Source organism: Scylla paramamosain, chromosome 47 (assembly GCF_035594125.1).
Source record: "Scylla paramamosain isolate STU-SP2022 chromosome 47, ASM3559412v1, whole genome shotgun sequence".
Taxonomy (NCBI): Eukaryota; Metazoa; Arthropoda; class Malacostraca; order Decapoda; family Portunidae; genus Scylla; species Scylla paramamosain.
The window spans coordinates 5,779,921-5,795,351 of record NC_087197.1 but is presented as its reverse complement, the minus strand read 5'-3'; the positions used below and the strand labels follow the sequence as shown (position 1 = coordinate 5,795,351).

At 41.0% G+C, this 15,431-nt stretch overlaps 1 protein-coding gene and 1 long non-coding RNA gene across 3 annotated transcripts in view; both read right to left on the bottom strand.

The window, feature by feature from the left end:
• The window catches only part of LOC135095150 (peritrophin-48-like), a 2,936-nt gene extending 1,530 nt beyond the window's left edge, over positions 1–1,406 (bottom strand). The window contains exon 1 of the mRNA XM_063995941.1: positions 1,265–1,406. Within this exon, the coding sequence (XP_063852011.1) occupies positions 1,265–1,297 (33 nt within the window). The 5' untranslated portion in view covers positions 1,298–1,406. The remainder of the gene's footprint in view (positions 1–1,264) is intronic.
• Positions 1,407–4,121: 2,715 nt separating this feature from the next.
• On the bottom strand, positions 4,122–8,647 carry LOC135094857 (uncharacterized). 2 transcript variants are annotated; one of them, XR_010264001.1, is made up of 3 exons: positions 5,758–8,642; positions 5,504–5,608; positions 4,122–4,616 (listed from the first exon to the last, which is right to left on the bottom strand). It is a non-coding gene; the product is annotated as an uncharacterized LOC135094857 (long non-coding RNA). The 2 variants fall into 2 exon arrangements; XR_010264002.1 differs by lacking the exon at positions 4,122–4,616 and adding an exon at positions 4,972–5,288 and having other exon boundaries at positions 5,758–8,647.
• Between the last annotated feature and the right edge of the window lie 6,784 nt (positions 8,648–15,431).

Genomic DNA, 15,431 nt, shown 5'->3' with positions numbered 1-15,431 from the left:
AAAAAACACTTAAAATCCCATGGCACTTCATCATGAGTATTTTCAAAGTTCACCAAGATGATTAGCCGGATTTTCAAAGAGTGTTCCTTCTGTTAATAATGTAAGAATCTTGTTAACCTGTCATTAAAAAGTAAGATACCATTAAAAACCCTCGTTCCTTCAAGTACAACTTTTTTTTTTTTTAAAGCAGTGGAGGTGCGGCGCTGATGTGTTTCAGAATATGGTGGAATCACCCACAGGCATCTGCAGGTCACCCACACAGCTGCCCCTCCTAAAGACAACTCAGAGTTCGTAGTGACCTATATTAAGGCAAGGCTGAGATCACTCACACACCACACATCGGAACAGCAGGGCCACAACCCCTCGGCTAAACTCAAACTCTGGTCTTTTCGGTGGTGTGTGTGCGTGTGTGTGTGTGTGTGTGTGTGTGTGTGTGTGTGTGTGTGTGTGTGTGTGTGTGTGTGAGTGTGTGTGTGTGTTTGTAAGACCAAATATCTGTATTTATAAACGTCTTGTTCTGTCATCAGGACTATTTTCACATTCTAAAAGACAAAAAAAGATGAATTGTCCGGCTTCCATAGGTGAGTTTCATAGAATACCATTAATCTACCAATGAAATCATGAAAATACCCTTAAAAACACCCTTGAACCACCGACAACTTTTACTGCAGCCTGTTAAACTATCAATGGAATCATGAAAACATCCTTGAAAACCCCGAAAATTTCCACTGAAGCCTGTTAAACTATTAATGAAATCATGAAAACACCTTTGACAATCCCGGTAACTTTCACCGAAGTCTGAAACGATCAATGGAATCAAGAAAACAACTTTAAAAACTCCGATAAACTTCCACTGGAACCTGTTAAAGTATCACTGGAATAAAAAAAAATGAAAACCGAAATAACTTTCACTGGAATATGTTAAGAATAAGTAGAATCATGAAAACACCCTTGGAAATCATGATAACTTTCACTGGATCGTGTGAAACGATCAATGGAATCATGGAAACACCTTTGAAGACTCTGATAACTTCTTCTGGAGCTTGCAATAAAAAAAAAATTAAAAAAAACATCCTTGAAAACAGTAATAACTTCCACTGGAGTATGTAAAATTTAAAACTAAACTAAAATCATGAAAACACCCTTGAAAATTCCGAAAAAAAAAAGTCTCTTACACCTTATTAAGCTATCACTGGAGTCATGAGTAGTAGTAGCAGGAGCAGCACTGTAAGTAATACTAGTAATATTAGCAGTAAGACCTCACCAGCAGAGCAATTGTCACAAGGTGTGTGTTCATACTTGCTTGTTGGACTCACTGATAATATATGAACACAGCACTCCTTTATAGCACACACACACACACACATACACACACACACACACACACACACACACACACACACACACACACATGCAGGCATCCCAAGAACTAAAAACGTGGTGATGATAACGATGATTCAGGGAGATGTTTTTTCAGTTGTGTGGGAACGGTTGCAGGTGTGGGGTTGGGTGATGATTGAGGGTTAGGGGGGAGAGCGTGGAGGCGCAGCAGGTGATGGTTGGGGAGGAAAGATAGGAGGAGAATGGGAAGGAAAGGACAGAAAAAGGTGAATGAAGGAATAGACAATATATTGTGAATTCAGCCTTTCATTATTGCCATCAAGCATCAAGCTTTACTATTAATTCCCGACACCCTACGCTTGTCGATCGTATATTGCTATACCTTCCCGTGCTGCCAAACCGTGGGAAGCACCTTTCATTCTTTCCACATACGTATCGCCGAGCATTTGGGCTGATCCAGTCGGACTGGCCGCTCACAATCCATCCTTACTCACTCATCCAACCACTGAAGATGACTTAAGAAAAAAGTCGAAACATTTCGTACCATTTAATGATGTTTATGACCTCGTTGTGAGGTTCTCCTACGATTGAGGTTCCAGAGAATAACCCTAGATTCTATAATAATAATAATAATAATAATAATAATAATAATAATAATAATAATAATAATAATGATAATAATTGTGATTATAATAAAAAAATAATAATTATAATAATAATAATGATAATAATAATAATAATAATAATAATAATAATATTATTATTATTATTATTATTATTATTATTATTATTATTATTATTATTATCATTATTATTATTATCATTATTATTATTATTACTATTACTATTATAATTATTATTGATAATATGATTATTATTATTGATGTTGTTCTTGTTTTTGTTGTTCTTGTTATTAAAATTCCTGTTTGCTCTTTTTCTTCAATATACATCCCTCTTCCTTTTCAACACAGAATCACACACACACACACACACACACACACACACACACACACACACACACACACACACACACACACACACACACACACACAGATATATATATATATATATATATATATATATATATATATATATATATATATATATATATATATATATATATATATATATATATATATATATGCTGAGAGAGAGAGAGAGAGAGAGAGAGAGAGAGAGAGAGAGAGAGAGAGAGAGAGAGAGAGAGAGAGAGAGAGAGAGAGAGAGAGAGAGAGAGAGAGAGAGAAAGGCTGTCTGAAAGCGTTAGTCAAAAATACAGAATAAGTGCCTTGAAACCTCCCTCTTGAAAGAATTCAATTCATAAGAAGGTAGAAATACAAAAGTAGGCAGGGAGTTCCAGAGTTTACCAGAGAAAGGGTTGAATGATTGAGAATGCATTAGAGATGTGGACAGAACAGGGGTGAGAGAAAGAAGAAAGTCTTGTGCAGCGAGGGTGCATGAGAAGAGGAGGTATGCAGTTAGCAAGATCAGAACAGCATTTGTCATAAATATAACAAGAGATGCAACATTGGGGCGATGAGAAAAAGGCTCAAGACAGTTTTGAGGAGAGGAGTTCATAAGAAAGCTATTGATTCCAACCTGTTTAAAAGAGCGGTAGGAGTGGAACCTCCATACATGGACAATTAAGTTCCCTGTACAGAGTTAGCAGCTGGGAGAAAAAATAAATAAATAAAATAAAATAAAATAAAATAAAATAAAATGGCGGAGACGACTCAGAACGCCTAACTCCGTATAAGCAGTTTTATCTAGAGATGAGATGTAAATTTTCTAATTTAGATTACAATAGACCGAGGATGTCCAATGTAAAAGAGGAGGGATAGTTGAGTGTCATTGAACAAGAGTTTTTTGTGGCACTGATGAATACTAAGTTTGCTCTGTTCCAATCAGAAATTTCAGAAAGATCAGAAGTCAGGCGTTCTTTGGCTTCCCTACATGAACTATTTAATTTCTGAAGGATTGGATGTCTATGAAAAAATGTGACAAAGAGGAGGGTGGTATCATCAGCGTAGGAGTGAATAGGACAAGAAGCTTGGTTTACACGATCATTGATAGATAACAGGAAGAGAGTGGTTGACATTACAAAACCTTGAGAAACAACACTGTTAATGGTGTCATGTTATTGGTCGAGTTTACTCTGAAAAGGAACACGTTTTCTTAGTGACATTCGTGTTCCCTTTTCCTTCTAAGCATATCTTTATTCTTTGTTACAAATTAGTATAAGGCTTCTTTACTCATTTTATATCATGTAGTATTATACTCTTCATAATTTAGGTTCTTTATATGTATGTATATGTAATGGAAAAGGTGTATTTGATATGGAATGTGTTGAGGTGAGAGGCGATATTTGTCTAGATTTCGAACCCGAGTCAGCGGAATTTCAGAAAGCCCTGAGGGGAACGGAAGAGTGGCGTTCTCACGAGATAAATTTGGGTGGTGGTGTGGTGATTAAGTGGGTGTGTGGAAGTATTGGCGATCTGGTGGCGTAAACCTGATATCCATGATCAGGTTGTTGAGACTTCTGTGGTACCAAGAGCTCATGTTCGCTGGTATTATTACAAGAAATGTAGTGGTGATGAAGGTGCAGTTAAACGCCTTGCATGTGGGGGAAGTGGGCATAGGAAGTACCAGTGTCTGAAGGGAAGGCCAAAGCCAGTGGGAGCAGTGCTCACCTAAAAGAACCTGGTGAAGTATGTGGAGAATATGAACGCACAGATACTACAGGGGATGAAGACTTTGAGCATTTTACCAGTGAAGCCAAGGTGAAAGTGGAGAGAAGTCCTGAGAAGGTGATCAGAATCTTTCGAGATACAAGATCTAATCAGAGCCTGATCTTAAATAGTGTACTCCCATGGACTGAGGAGACCAGCACTGGCAGAGAGGTCTCATGCGAGAGCGTAGGAGGAAAGTTTAGTATTTCCCTGCACAAAATTTGTTTGGACTGTTGATATGTCACTGGAGAGGTGACGGTTGGAATAAAGGCTGTACACTGTCTGTAGATGGACCGAATATATTGGTTGAGAATGACCTGGCTGGAGGTAGAGTCATACCTAAACTTCAGATGGTAGACGGTCCTCTCTGATAGGGATGACAGAGGCCACGACTCCGGCAGCAGTTCCTCATTCAACAAATGGGAAGGTGGAGGTGCCTGAATTGTTCCTAATCTGCGCAGTGACCCGAGCGATGGCCCGGAGGGAACTCTTGGACACCGAGAGCAACACAGGAGAATGGAGGACTGAGGACCCTGCTTGAGGAACCTGATGAAAAAAGAAATAGCCCGGAGAATGCGAGTGATGAAAGTGTTATAGGCCAGGTGGAGCCCGATCTTGATTATGTGGTAGAAAAGAGTGAATTGACAAAAGCTCAGGAAAGTGATGAAATCCTGAAGCCTGTTTGGAATGAGGCCAAAAGGCTGGGTGAGCTTGGTGATGAGTATGTGGGTTACTATGTGAATAACGGTGTATTATTGAGAAATTGGAGGCTTTTGAGTACTCCCGATCACTGGATGGTGAAAAAACAGATTGTGGTGCCACAGGTGTATAGGAAGAAAATTTTGTTAATAGCACATGAGGGAAAGCTGGCGGGACACCTGGGGGTTAGAAAAAACCCTAAGAAAATTGTAATTTTTATTGGCCCAAAGAGAGAGGTGATGTGAATGAGTTTTGTAAAACTTGTGGTTTATGTTAGAAGGTGGGCAAGCCGAACCAGATGATTCGCTCTGCTCCCCTTCACCCTATCCCTGTCGTTGAGGAGCCTTTCAGTAAAGTTATGATAAACTGTGTAGGTCCTTTGCCAAGGGCCAGAAAGGGAAACCAATATTTGCTGACTATTATGTGTATGTCATACAGGTTCAATGAGGTCATTCCCCTAAGGAGTTGTTTCTCTGGTACCAGGAATATCCAGCTTGTCGTAATAACGTTTATTTCGACCTGTAGATAATATTGTGGTAAACATACGTGTACAACAAAAATCAACAATGTTACTGTAAATAGGCTACCTAGTTCTTTCATAATCAACAACACATGTATCACATTTCATTTTAAAGATTATGGCCATCACAATACCAAATAAACCTCAGTCATGTACCACACACAATATATCACATGATAATCACCGATAACAACACAATACAATGATCACTCACAACAATGCCTCTTCACTGGTACCCAGCAGAATCCCAAGAACAAATACTGCACAGCCCCTTTGCAACCAGTTCATATTTGCTTCATGTTAGCACCATTAAACAACACTGAAATACAATACCCTCATATACAAACTTGTACAAGAAGATAACACCGTACACCATAATATTGACTGTGAATGAGCCAGCTGTATACAGTTCTCACACTGATATGAACTTAATAAACAAATTTGCATTAATAACAGCATTATACATACCTTGATGAATACACCTGTGCAGCCCCAAACCCATGACACTACCAGGACGTCAAGAAATGTCCAAGACGTCCACCAACCAACAACTGATCAGAGAAGACCAATACCCGCCATCACAACACCTGGTTTACACGTCATCCATGAGCATCGACATGCGTTCTATCAGTAATGTTTACATTCCTTATAGCACAAAATACATACATAATTATTAGTATGTGTAACTAATAATACTTATACTTAAAAAATATTGTGAGAGTTAGTGAAATTTTTCTCATAGGTGGGAATTTCTAAGGTGTTGCAGTCAGACCAGGAAAGTAACTTCGCATGTTCAGGGAAATTCTAAGGGGACTGAAGATTGAACAGAAGCTATCGAGTGCTTATTATCCTCAGTTTCAGGGTTGTGTAGATAGATTTCACCAGACTGAAAAACACTCTCAGGATGCACTGTGAAGAGATGAGTGTTGAGTGGGATGAGGCGTTGCCACTTGCTTTGTTCGCGTTGAGAGACTGTGCAAGTGTCAACAGCCCACTTGAGTTAGTGTATGAGTAAAAGGTGAATGGTCCTTTGAGGACGGTGAAAGAAAAGTGGTTAGGGGCAGAGGAGCCTCCTTAATGTTTTGAAGTGTCAGATTTCAAGGACAGATTAATGAGAGTCAGGGAAATTGCGCAAGAAAATTTGAAAGGTAGCCAGATTGAAATGAAAGGCTGGTATGGCAGGAATGGAAGGGCCGGATCTTTCCAACCTGTGAACAAGGTCTTAGTCCTTTTCCCATTGCAAGGTAATCCTCTCAAAGCCAGTCTCACTGTAAACCTGATGAAAAATAATCTTGTGCAAGCTGATGTGAAATACCTAGGCCTAGGAAGATTGAGAGAAAAGTGAGTGATGTGAATTATGTTGTAAAAACTCCAGGGAGGAAGAAAAGAACCAGTTGTGTCATATAAATATGTTGAAGCCTTTTCATGAAATGGAAGGAAAAGAGGAAAATTAAGTAGAAAAGGAGTAAAAAGCGTGAATGTCGTGAATGTAACCACTGAGGTGGAAGCGGAGTGGTCTGAAATGAAACTGAGCAGGTGTGAGGAATAGTGTTGGAGAACTCAGCCGTGTTAGATAATTTGAACGATAAACTGGGACAAATTAAATAAGAAAAGAAGGAAAAGATTAGGGAGATTATTAAGAAATTTAGTTCTTTGTTCCCTGATGCACCTAGAAAAATAAGTATGTTGGTGCATGATGTAGATGTTGGGGAGGCTGAACCCAGTTGATTCACGGAAAAGGGAAATCATGAGAAAGGAAGTGGAGTATATGCTGGAGCATGACTTGATTGAGCCCAGTGAAAATCCATGGAGCACAAGAGATTTTCCGTTTTTGTATGGATTATAGGATGGTTAACATGGTGACAAAACCTGATGCTTACCTTATCCCTAGAGTTGATGATTGTATAGATTATGTGGGTAATGCAAATTTCATAACAAAAATTGACTTGTTGAACGGGTACTACCAACTAGGACTTACTGAAAGGGCAAAAGCCATATCAGCTTTCGTCACCATGGATGGATTGTATCTCTATAAAGTTCTTCCGTTTGGGATGAGGAACAGTGAAAGTTCTTTTCAGAGATTAATGAACAGAGTACTGAAAGGATTGAAGTACTCTGGTTCTGTGTATACAGATGACATTTTCTTATACACTGAGAATTGAGAGGAACATGTGCAGTTACTAGAGGAAGTATTCAGGAGGCTGGATGATGTCAGTCTCACTGTAAACCTGATGAAAAATAATCTTGTGCAAGCTGATGTGAAATACCTAGATTTCAAGGCAGGTAAAGGCGAAGTGAGAACTGTGGAAGCCAAGGTTAAAGACTTTGTAGATCTGCTTTCACCGATCAACAGGAAGGAGATACTGAGATTCAGGAGACAGTGGATATTACAGGCAGTTTTATAAAAAATTCTCAGATGTTGCCATGCCACTGACCAAGTTACTGAGTAAAAAGTCAAAATTTTGTTGGGATAAACATTGTGAAGAAGCTTTCGTGGAAATTAAGAAAATGTTAATCAGAGCCCAAGTGCTGCACATGCGTGATTATGAAAAAAAAATAAATAAAATGTTTTATATGTGGATGCCAGTCAGGATGGCGTGGGTGGTGTTTTAATGCAGGATCATGAGGGAGTTGAACAACCCGTAGGCTATTATTCTAAGAAGCTGCTACTATATCAGAGGGCTTACAGCACTATTAGGAAAGAGGCTTTGAGACTTGTGCTGAGTTTGAGTCATTTTGAAGTATATGTCAAAGGGACAGGACAGCCTGTACAAGTTTTTACCGACCACGTTTCCCTGATTTTCCTGCATAAAATGAAAAACACCAATGAAATGGTGATGAGGTGGTCTCTGGTTTTACAGGATCATGGCTTGCAAATTCATCATGTAAACGACAAAGAGAATGTATAATTGTTGATGCCTTGTCTCGCGCCCCATCTAGTCGTGAGGCATCCTAATCAGGCCCCAAACGCCTCTTTTTAGGAAGGGGATGTCATGTCATTGACCGAGTTTACCTTGAAAAGGAACACGTTTTCTTAGTGTCCCTCGTGTTCCGTTTTTCTTCTAAACATATCTTTATTCTTAGTTATAAGTTAATATAAGGTTTATTTACTCATTATATACCATGTAGTATTATTCTCTTTATAATTTGTGTTCTTTATAAATATGTATATGTAAGGGAAAAGCTGTATATGAGATGGAATGTGTTGAGGTGAGAGGTGGTATGTGTCTGGCTTTCGTACCTGTGTCAGCGGAATTTCAGATCGTAAGAAGCCCTAAGGGAAAGCGAAGGGTGGCATTTTGATGGGGTAAATTTAGGTGGTGGTGTGGTGACTGAGTGGGTGTGTGGAGGTATTGGCGATGAGGTGACGTAACCCTGATATCCAGGATCATGTTCGTGAGTCTTTGTAGTAACAAGAGCTCTTGATCGCTGATATATATATATATATATATATATATATATATATATATATATATATATATATATATATATATATATATATATATATATATATATATATATATATATATATATATATATATATATATATATATATATATATATATAATTTTTTTTTTTTTTTTTTAGTAGGAGTAACTCTGGCCAAGGGCAACAAAAAAACAATAAAAAAAAAAAGCCACTGAGATGCCACTCCCATAAAAGGGTCCAAAGCGGTAGTCAAAAATTGAAGGATAAGTGTCTTGAAACCTCCCTCTTGAAGGAATTCAAGTCATAGGAAGGTGGAAATACAGAAGCAGGCAGGGAGTTCCAGAGTTTACCAGAGGAAGGGATAAATGCTTGAGAATACTGGTTAACAGGGGTGAGAGAAAGAAAAAAGTCTTGTGCAGCGAGGACGTGGGAAGAGGGAAGGCATGCAGTTAGCAAGATCAGAAGAGCAGATAGCATGTGAAGCATACTCCATACATGGGTGGATAAGGCCCTTGTATAGAGTTAGCAGCCTGGGGGGGAGATGAGAAAAACTGGCAGAGACGTCTCAGAACACCTAACTTCATAAAAGCTGTTTTAGGTAGAGATGAGATGTGAAGTTTCCAGTTCAGATCATAAGTAATGAACAGACCAAGGATGTTCAGTGTAGAAGAGGGAGACAGTTGAGTGCCATTGAAGAAGAGGGAATAGTTGTGTGGAAGGTTGTGTCGAGTTGATAGATGGAGGAATTGAGTTTTTGAGGCATTGAACAATACCAAGTTTGCTCTGTCCCAATCAGAAATTTTTGAAAGATCAGTCAGGCGTTCTGTGGCTTTCCTGCGTGAAATGTGTACTTCCTGAAGGGTTGGACGTCTAGGAAAAGACGTGGAAAAGTGCAGGGTGGTATCATCAGCGTAGGAGTGGATAGGACAGGAAGTTTGGCTTAGGAGGTCATTGATGAATAATAAGAAGAGAGTGGGTGACAGGACAGAACCCTGAGGAACACCACTGTTAATAGATTTAGGAGAAGAACAGTGATCGTCTACCACAGCAGCAATAGAACGGTCAGAAAGGAAACTTGAAATGAAGCAAAAGTTTCACCAAAATCTCTAAAAGAGAATGACCAAGACTCAGTAAGGAAAGCCAGAAGATCACCAGTAGAGGGGACTTGACGGAACCCATGCTGGCGATCAGATAGAAAGTTGTGAAGTGATAGATGTTTAAGAATCTTCCTGTTGAGGATAAATTCAAAAACTTTAGATAGGCAGGAAATTAAAGCAATAGGACGGTAGTGTGACGGATTAGAACGGTCACCCTTTTTAAGAAGAGGCTGAATGTAGGCAAACTTCCAGCAGAAGGGAGAGGTAGTTGTTGACAGACAGTACTGAAAGAGTTTGACTAGGCAAGGTGCAAGCACAAAATCACAGTTTCGGAAAACAATAGGAGGAACCCTATCAGGTCCATAAGCCTTCCGAGGGTTTAGGCCAGCAAGGGCATGGAAAACATCATTATGAAGAATTTTAATTGGTACTATGAACTAGTCAGAGGGTAGAGGAGAGGGAGGAAGAAGCCCAGAATCGTCCAAGGTAGAGCTGAACTCTTCGATCAAACCTTTGCTAAAATGCAAAGTTTTGAGTGTAGAGTTCAGCTTTATAAATAAATGTGATAGTGGTGCCATCTGGTTCAAATAAAGGAGGGAAAGAAGAAGAAGCAAAGTTATTTTTGGCTAGATGCCTGAAGTCACAGGGGGAATTAGATCTTGAAAGATTTTGACACTTTCTGTTAATAAAGGAGTTTTTGGCTAGTTGGAGAACAGACTTGGCATGGTTCTGGGCAGAAATATAAAGTGCATGAGATTCTGGTCATGGAAGGCTTAGGTACCTTTTGTGGGCCACCTCTCTGTGGTTTGGAAGGTTTAGGTCGAGAAAAAGACTGAGGAGTGTACGCCTCCATGTCAGACACTATCACTTCTCTTATGCGCTCAGCACACAAAGACGGGTCTCTGACACGGAAGCAGTAATCATTCCAAGGGAAATACCTCAGATCCCCCAACTAGCTGAGGCAAAGCGCCAGAGGTACCTTCGCTTAGGGGGATCCTGAGGAGGGATTGGAGCGATAGGACAACATACATATATGAGGTTGTGGTCGGAAGAGCCCAACGAAGAAGGGAATGTGACAGCATAAGCAGAAGGATTAGAGGTCAGGAAAAGGTCAAGAATGTTGGGCGTATTTCCAAGACGGTCAGGAATACGAGCTGCATCAATTGCTCTAGGTCATGGAGGATAGCAAAGTTGAAGGCTAGTTCACCAGGATGGTCAGTGAAGGGAGAGGAAAGCCAAAGCTGGTGATGAATTGAAGTCTCCAAGAATGTAGATCTATGCAAAGAGGAAGAGAGTCAGAATGTGCTCCACTTTGGATGTTAAGTAGTCAAAGAATTTCTTATAGTCAGAGGAAGAGATATACAGCACATATAAATTTAGTATGAGAGTGACTGTAGTCGTAGCCATATGGTGGAAAACTTGGAAGATTCAAGAGCGTGGGCACGAGAGCAGGTTAAATCGTTGCGCACATAAACACAACATCTAGCTTCGAATTGAAAATGAGGATAGAAAAAGTAGGAGGGAACAGAAAAGGTGCTACTGTCAGTTGCATCAGACACATGAGTTTCAGTACGAAAAAGAAGATGAGGTTTAGAAGAGGAGAGGTGGTGTTCTACATATTGAAAATTAGATCACGAATGTTGCAGAAGTTAATGAAGAAAATGTTGAGGGGGAGTGTCAAGACACTTAGGGTCGTCGTCAGAAGGGCAGTCCGACCTAGGACATTTGTGATCCTCTCCCCAGATAGGGACTCCGAGGCTGGTGTAGGAGTCGCCATGAATTTCGAAATTTTGAGTGAAGGGTGTGTGTATGTGTGTGTGTGTGTGTGTGTGTGTGTGTGTGTGTGTGTGTGTGTGTGTGTGTGTGTTATTAGGTGTTTGTAGTTTTGTGTGGAGGCAAAGAGTTCTCTTCAGGGGACAGGCTGTGACTGCCCTCTTGTGTTGTGAGACACAAAGGGAAACGTAGGTGTGTTGTGTCCGTGATGTAACACGGAAAAGTAGCGTCGGGGTGGGGGGGGGAAGAGGCAGCCATTTTGTGGTTGGGGTTGTGGTGGTGTTGTGGCGTTATTGGTGTCTTTGGTTGTGGTGTTATGGTGTTCTAGGTGAACTATGGTGATGGTGGTGATGTCTTGTGATATTTGAGGAGGTAAAATACGGAATTGTTATTTAGTGACGCACTGACGGCGTCTAGAGAAATTCCTGAAGCTGGGTAAAATATTTCAGCGGCCTATGAAGGAGTAAAAGGGTTTTAGTGCTTTGTGAAGTGACGGGAATGTCATATATTGATGTGTATATCCATCGAACAATAAAGGAGGTGATATAAGAGCCCAAATAAAAGAGGGACTCTATTGTGATTGAGTGTGGGAATTATCCTGTGTTAGTCTAGGGTAGAAATTTGTTCCGTAATTTCCTTTAATGTGTATTACCCGAAGTTATGTAAGTTAACAATACGAATAAATAATCTCATTATATAGAATAATTGTATTTTTTACCTCAAAGCTGATCTGGTATTGAGGTGATTTTTGGCGAGCTGTGCCAAGGTGAGGGTTTGTGAGGTTTGATAGCTGGAGATTTCGAATAGATCTGGAAGGTATTTGAGTTTTTTTTTTTTTTATCCAGACCTTTAAAACTTTCTGGGATCAGTGCAACGTCCTCTTTCTTGGAAACATAACTGTGATCGTGACAATAGACTTGAACAGTGACAGTTTCCCACAGCAGCAATAGAAAGATCAAAAGGTAAACTTAAGATGAAGTTACAGAGACAAGGACTGAAGTCAAGCCAGATTCTATGCCAGAGTCTATGAAAATTTTTTGATATGTGTAAGGTAACAACAAGAGTTTCACCAAAATCTCTAAAAGAGATCATCAACTTTATGCTTTATTTTACATTATATAATGCATAGTACTAAAAATGTAAGCAAAGAATGCATTCATTGTCTCATTTTTCAGAAATATTGGTTTGAAAGGGTACACCGTAGTGAACCCTATGAGCAGGAAGATGGAGCTGATCTCATATACTACACGCCCGCGGGTGGGAATGGGGACGGGAACGGGTAGGGTGAATATAATAATGCAGCCGAAAGCCAGCATGAGTGAAATTGCGTGGTCTGGCGGCCTGTCTCCTTTTCGTCCCCTCCCAATCACCCCCCCTCCACTCTCCATATATCAGAGTTTGGTACGACATACTGAGTCCCTTTCCCGCAGCCAGTCGGTCTTCTGTTCGCACGAGGGTAAGACGTAGTAACACGATGAGATAGTACTGGCACGGAATAGGGCAATATTTACACACGTTAGAGGACGCTTGTTAGTTAATATTATATATGAGCTATTGGCAGCCCCACCCCAGTCGATTTAAGTAGTTAGCACACCAGTCATAAGGGACTGACTAAGTGTGGGGTGCCAGTTTAGACTGGTAGTGACGATGAGTCTCCTCTCTTGTCCGTTGTCTTGTGATTAATGTATCGCCTAGTTGTGCCATTAAATGTTACTGGGCTTTAAAATTCTGTTAAGAGTTTTGAACTCAGATTATAGTTTCTCTGTTATGCAGTGACGTCTACTCCTCGGGCCTTAAAGTTTCTGGGGAGTATTGTAAACAGTACTGTTCTGTAGGAAGTAATTTTCTATTAGCGTGGATAATGTTGTTTCGAGAGGGTGGTAGCTCATAGAATATGGCAAACTTCATAGGTGTTTGTCACTTGTCGTAGCTGTACCTTCTAGAATGTGATTTGTGATTCTATCCTAGAGAGTTGGAGTTGTTTAAGAGTTACAATACTGCCTTCCATGCCGGGTGAAACAGGTTGGCGATCTCATATTTGTTAATCGTTACAGAAGACCAGTAGGAGAATGTAACTTGTAGCTGGACCCTTCACTAGTTTATGTAGGTGGTAATCTAGTGAGGCTAGTCGAATTAAAGGTAGTAGTGAGATGGGCGAAATCTGAGTCGTAAGAGAATTTGGCGACCTCGCCAGGATTGCTGGAAGATTTGTAGCCATGTGAGAAAGACAGTTGCTTGTACTTCATTTCATTGTGCTTTGTGTGCCTGCACTCAGTTTCCGCCATGCAGAGAAAGGCTGGTAGCAGGAGTGTCTCGTGGCTTGGGTACCTCACATCTGCTGGGCGTGGAAGTGCAAATTTGATGCATTTTGGTGTGACGACACAGTCCCACGAATTGTGTCAAAGGTCGCGTTAGCCTTGCCCACAGTGTTGGTTGATTTTCTCAGATAGAAGGCATGTCTGAGGACAAGAAATTTAAATTGGAGATGAGATTAGAGTTGAAGGAGGCTAGAGAAGCTAAGAGATTGGAGGCCGAGAAGAAGATGAAGAGGCTTGGGTTGGAAGCAAGAAGGATAAGGGCTTAGGAGACTAGAGAAGCTAAAAGGCTTGAGGCCGAGGAGAGGGTAAGGTTACTTAAGACCGAAAAGAAGGCAAGATTAATTGAGGCGGGGAAGGAGATGAAGACGTATGAGACGGAACAGGCTGAGAAGAATAGAATATCTGAGTTGGAGAAGAGTCGAATAGATGTTAGTTAATACACCTCAAGGTTTAAGGAGAGGAGGAATGGATATAGTAAAAAGTAAGATGGTGAGTAGTTTGACGTTGATACCTGAGTTCGATGAAAAGAAAGTAAGGGAAGGGTTCAGAAGATTTGAGAAAGCATCATAATTTGATAGGCCTCAGGAGAGATGGTATGGTCTTGTTGCTAATATGTTGAAAGGCAGGGTCTTAAAGGCAAGGTGAAAGGAAAGGGTGGTGAAAGGCAGGGTGCTGGGGTTGAGTACCCCGTTACAGTATTGAGAGATACAGCCACACAGTAGTCGCTTTGCCGGAATGTTACTAGTAGGCGAGTTCCCTCAGATAAGTCTATGTGGTGCCGGGAAATTGGCGCTGTGGAAAACTTCGCTATGACGAATATGAAGCTCGCGTGCCCGCTAGTGCCCGCTGAGGCGCGGGTGGAACTAGCGGAAAACCTGCCAGTGTTGGGCGTTAATTTCCTTCTTGGGAATGATCTGGAAGATAGGAGAGTTTGGGTACAGTCCCCATCAGCGGATCCTGTCCGATATGTGAAGGCTTATAGAATGCCTGACTCGAGTAATGTTATCACCCATTCCATGGCAAGGCGGGCGAAGTCTTCTGCAGCTCCTGGGATTGGGGCCCCTCTCCCCCGTAGTATGTCGAGTGCTGTTCCCCCTGATATGGGGATTGTGAAAGATATTGCTACCTACATCCCGCCTTCCTGTGGGAGTTATGATGATGTAGCTGAGGCAAGCGTTACGGCGCAGCGTCGAGAGGCAGTGCTGAATGAGGCTGCCTGTGATGATTTCTCACTTGCCGCTCAGAAAGCACCCACACTATTACTGGGGGGCTTCGTGTGGCCAAGTTGCTGTAAAGTATTAAGTGCTGGGCCCGAGTAGGGCAGTATGTGATGATAGATGCCGTCTACTTCAATGTGACAACAAATCAGGTATGATGAAAAGTGATTGCACGTGGGAGCAGTTGCTGGGACTAGTAAAGCTGGCCCAGGGCCACGTTGGCTGGGCTCTTGTTGGAGCCTAAGTTGGTTGTGTTTGGATGGCCACGTGCGTTAGTTTTGCTCCGTGTGCGGGAATAGGTGTGCTGT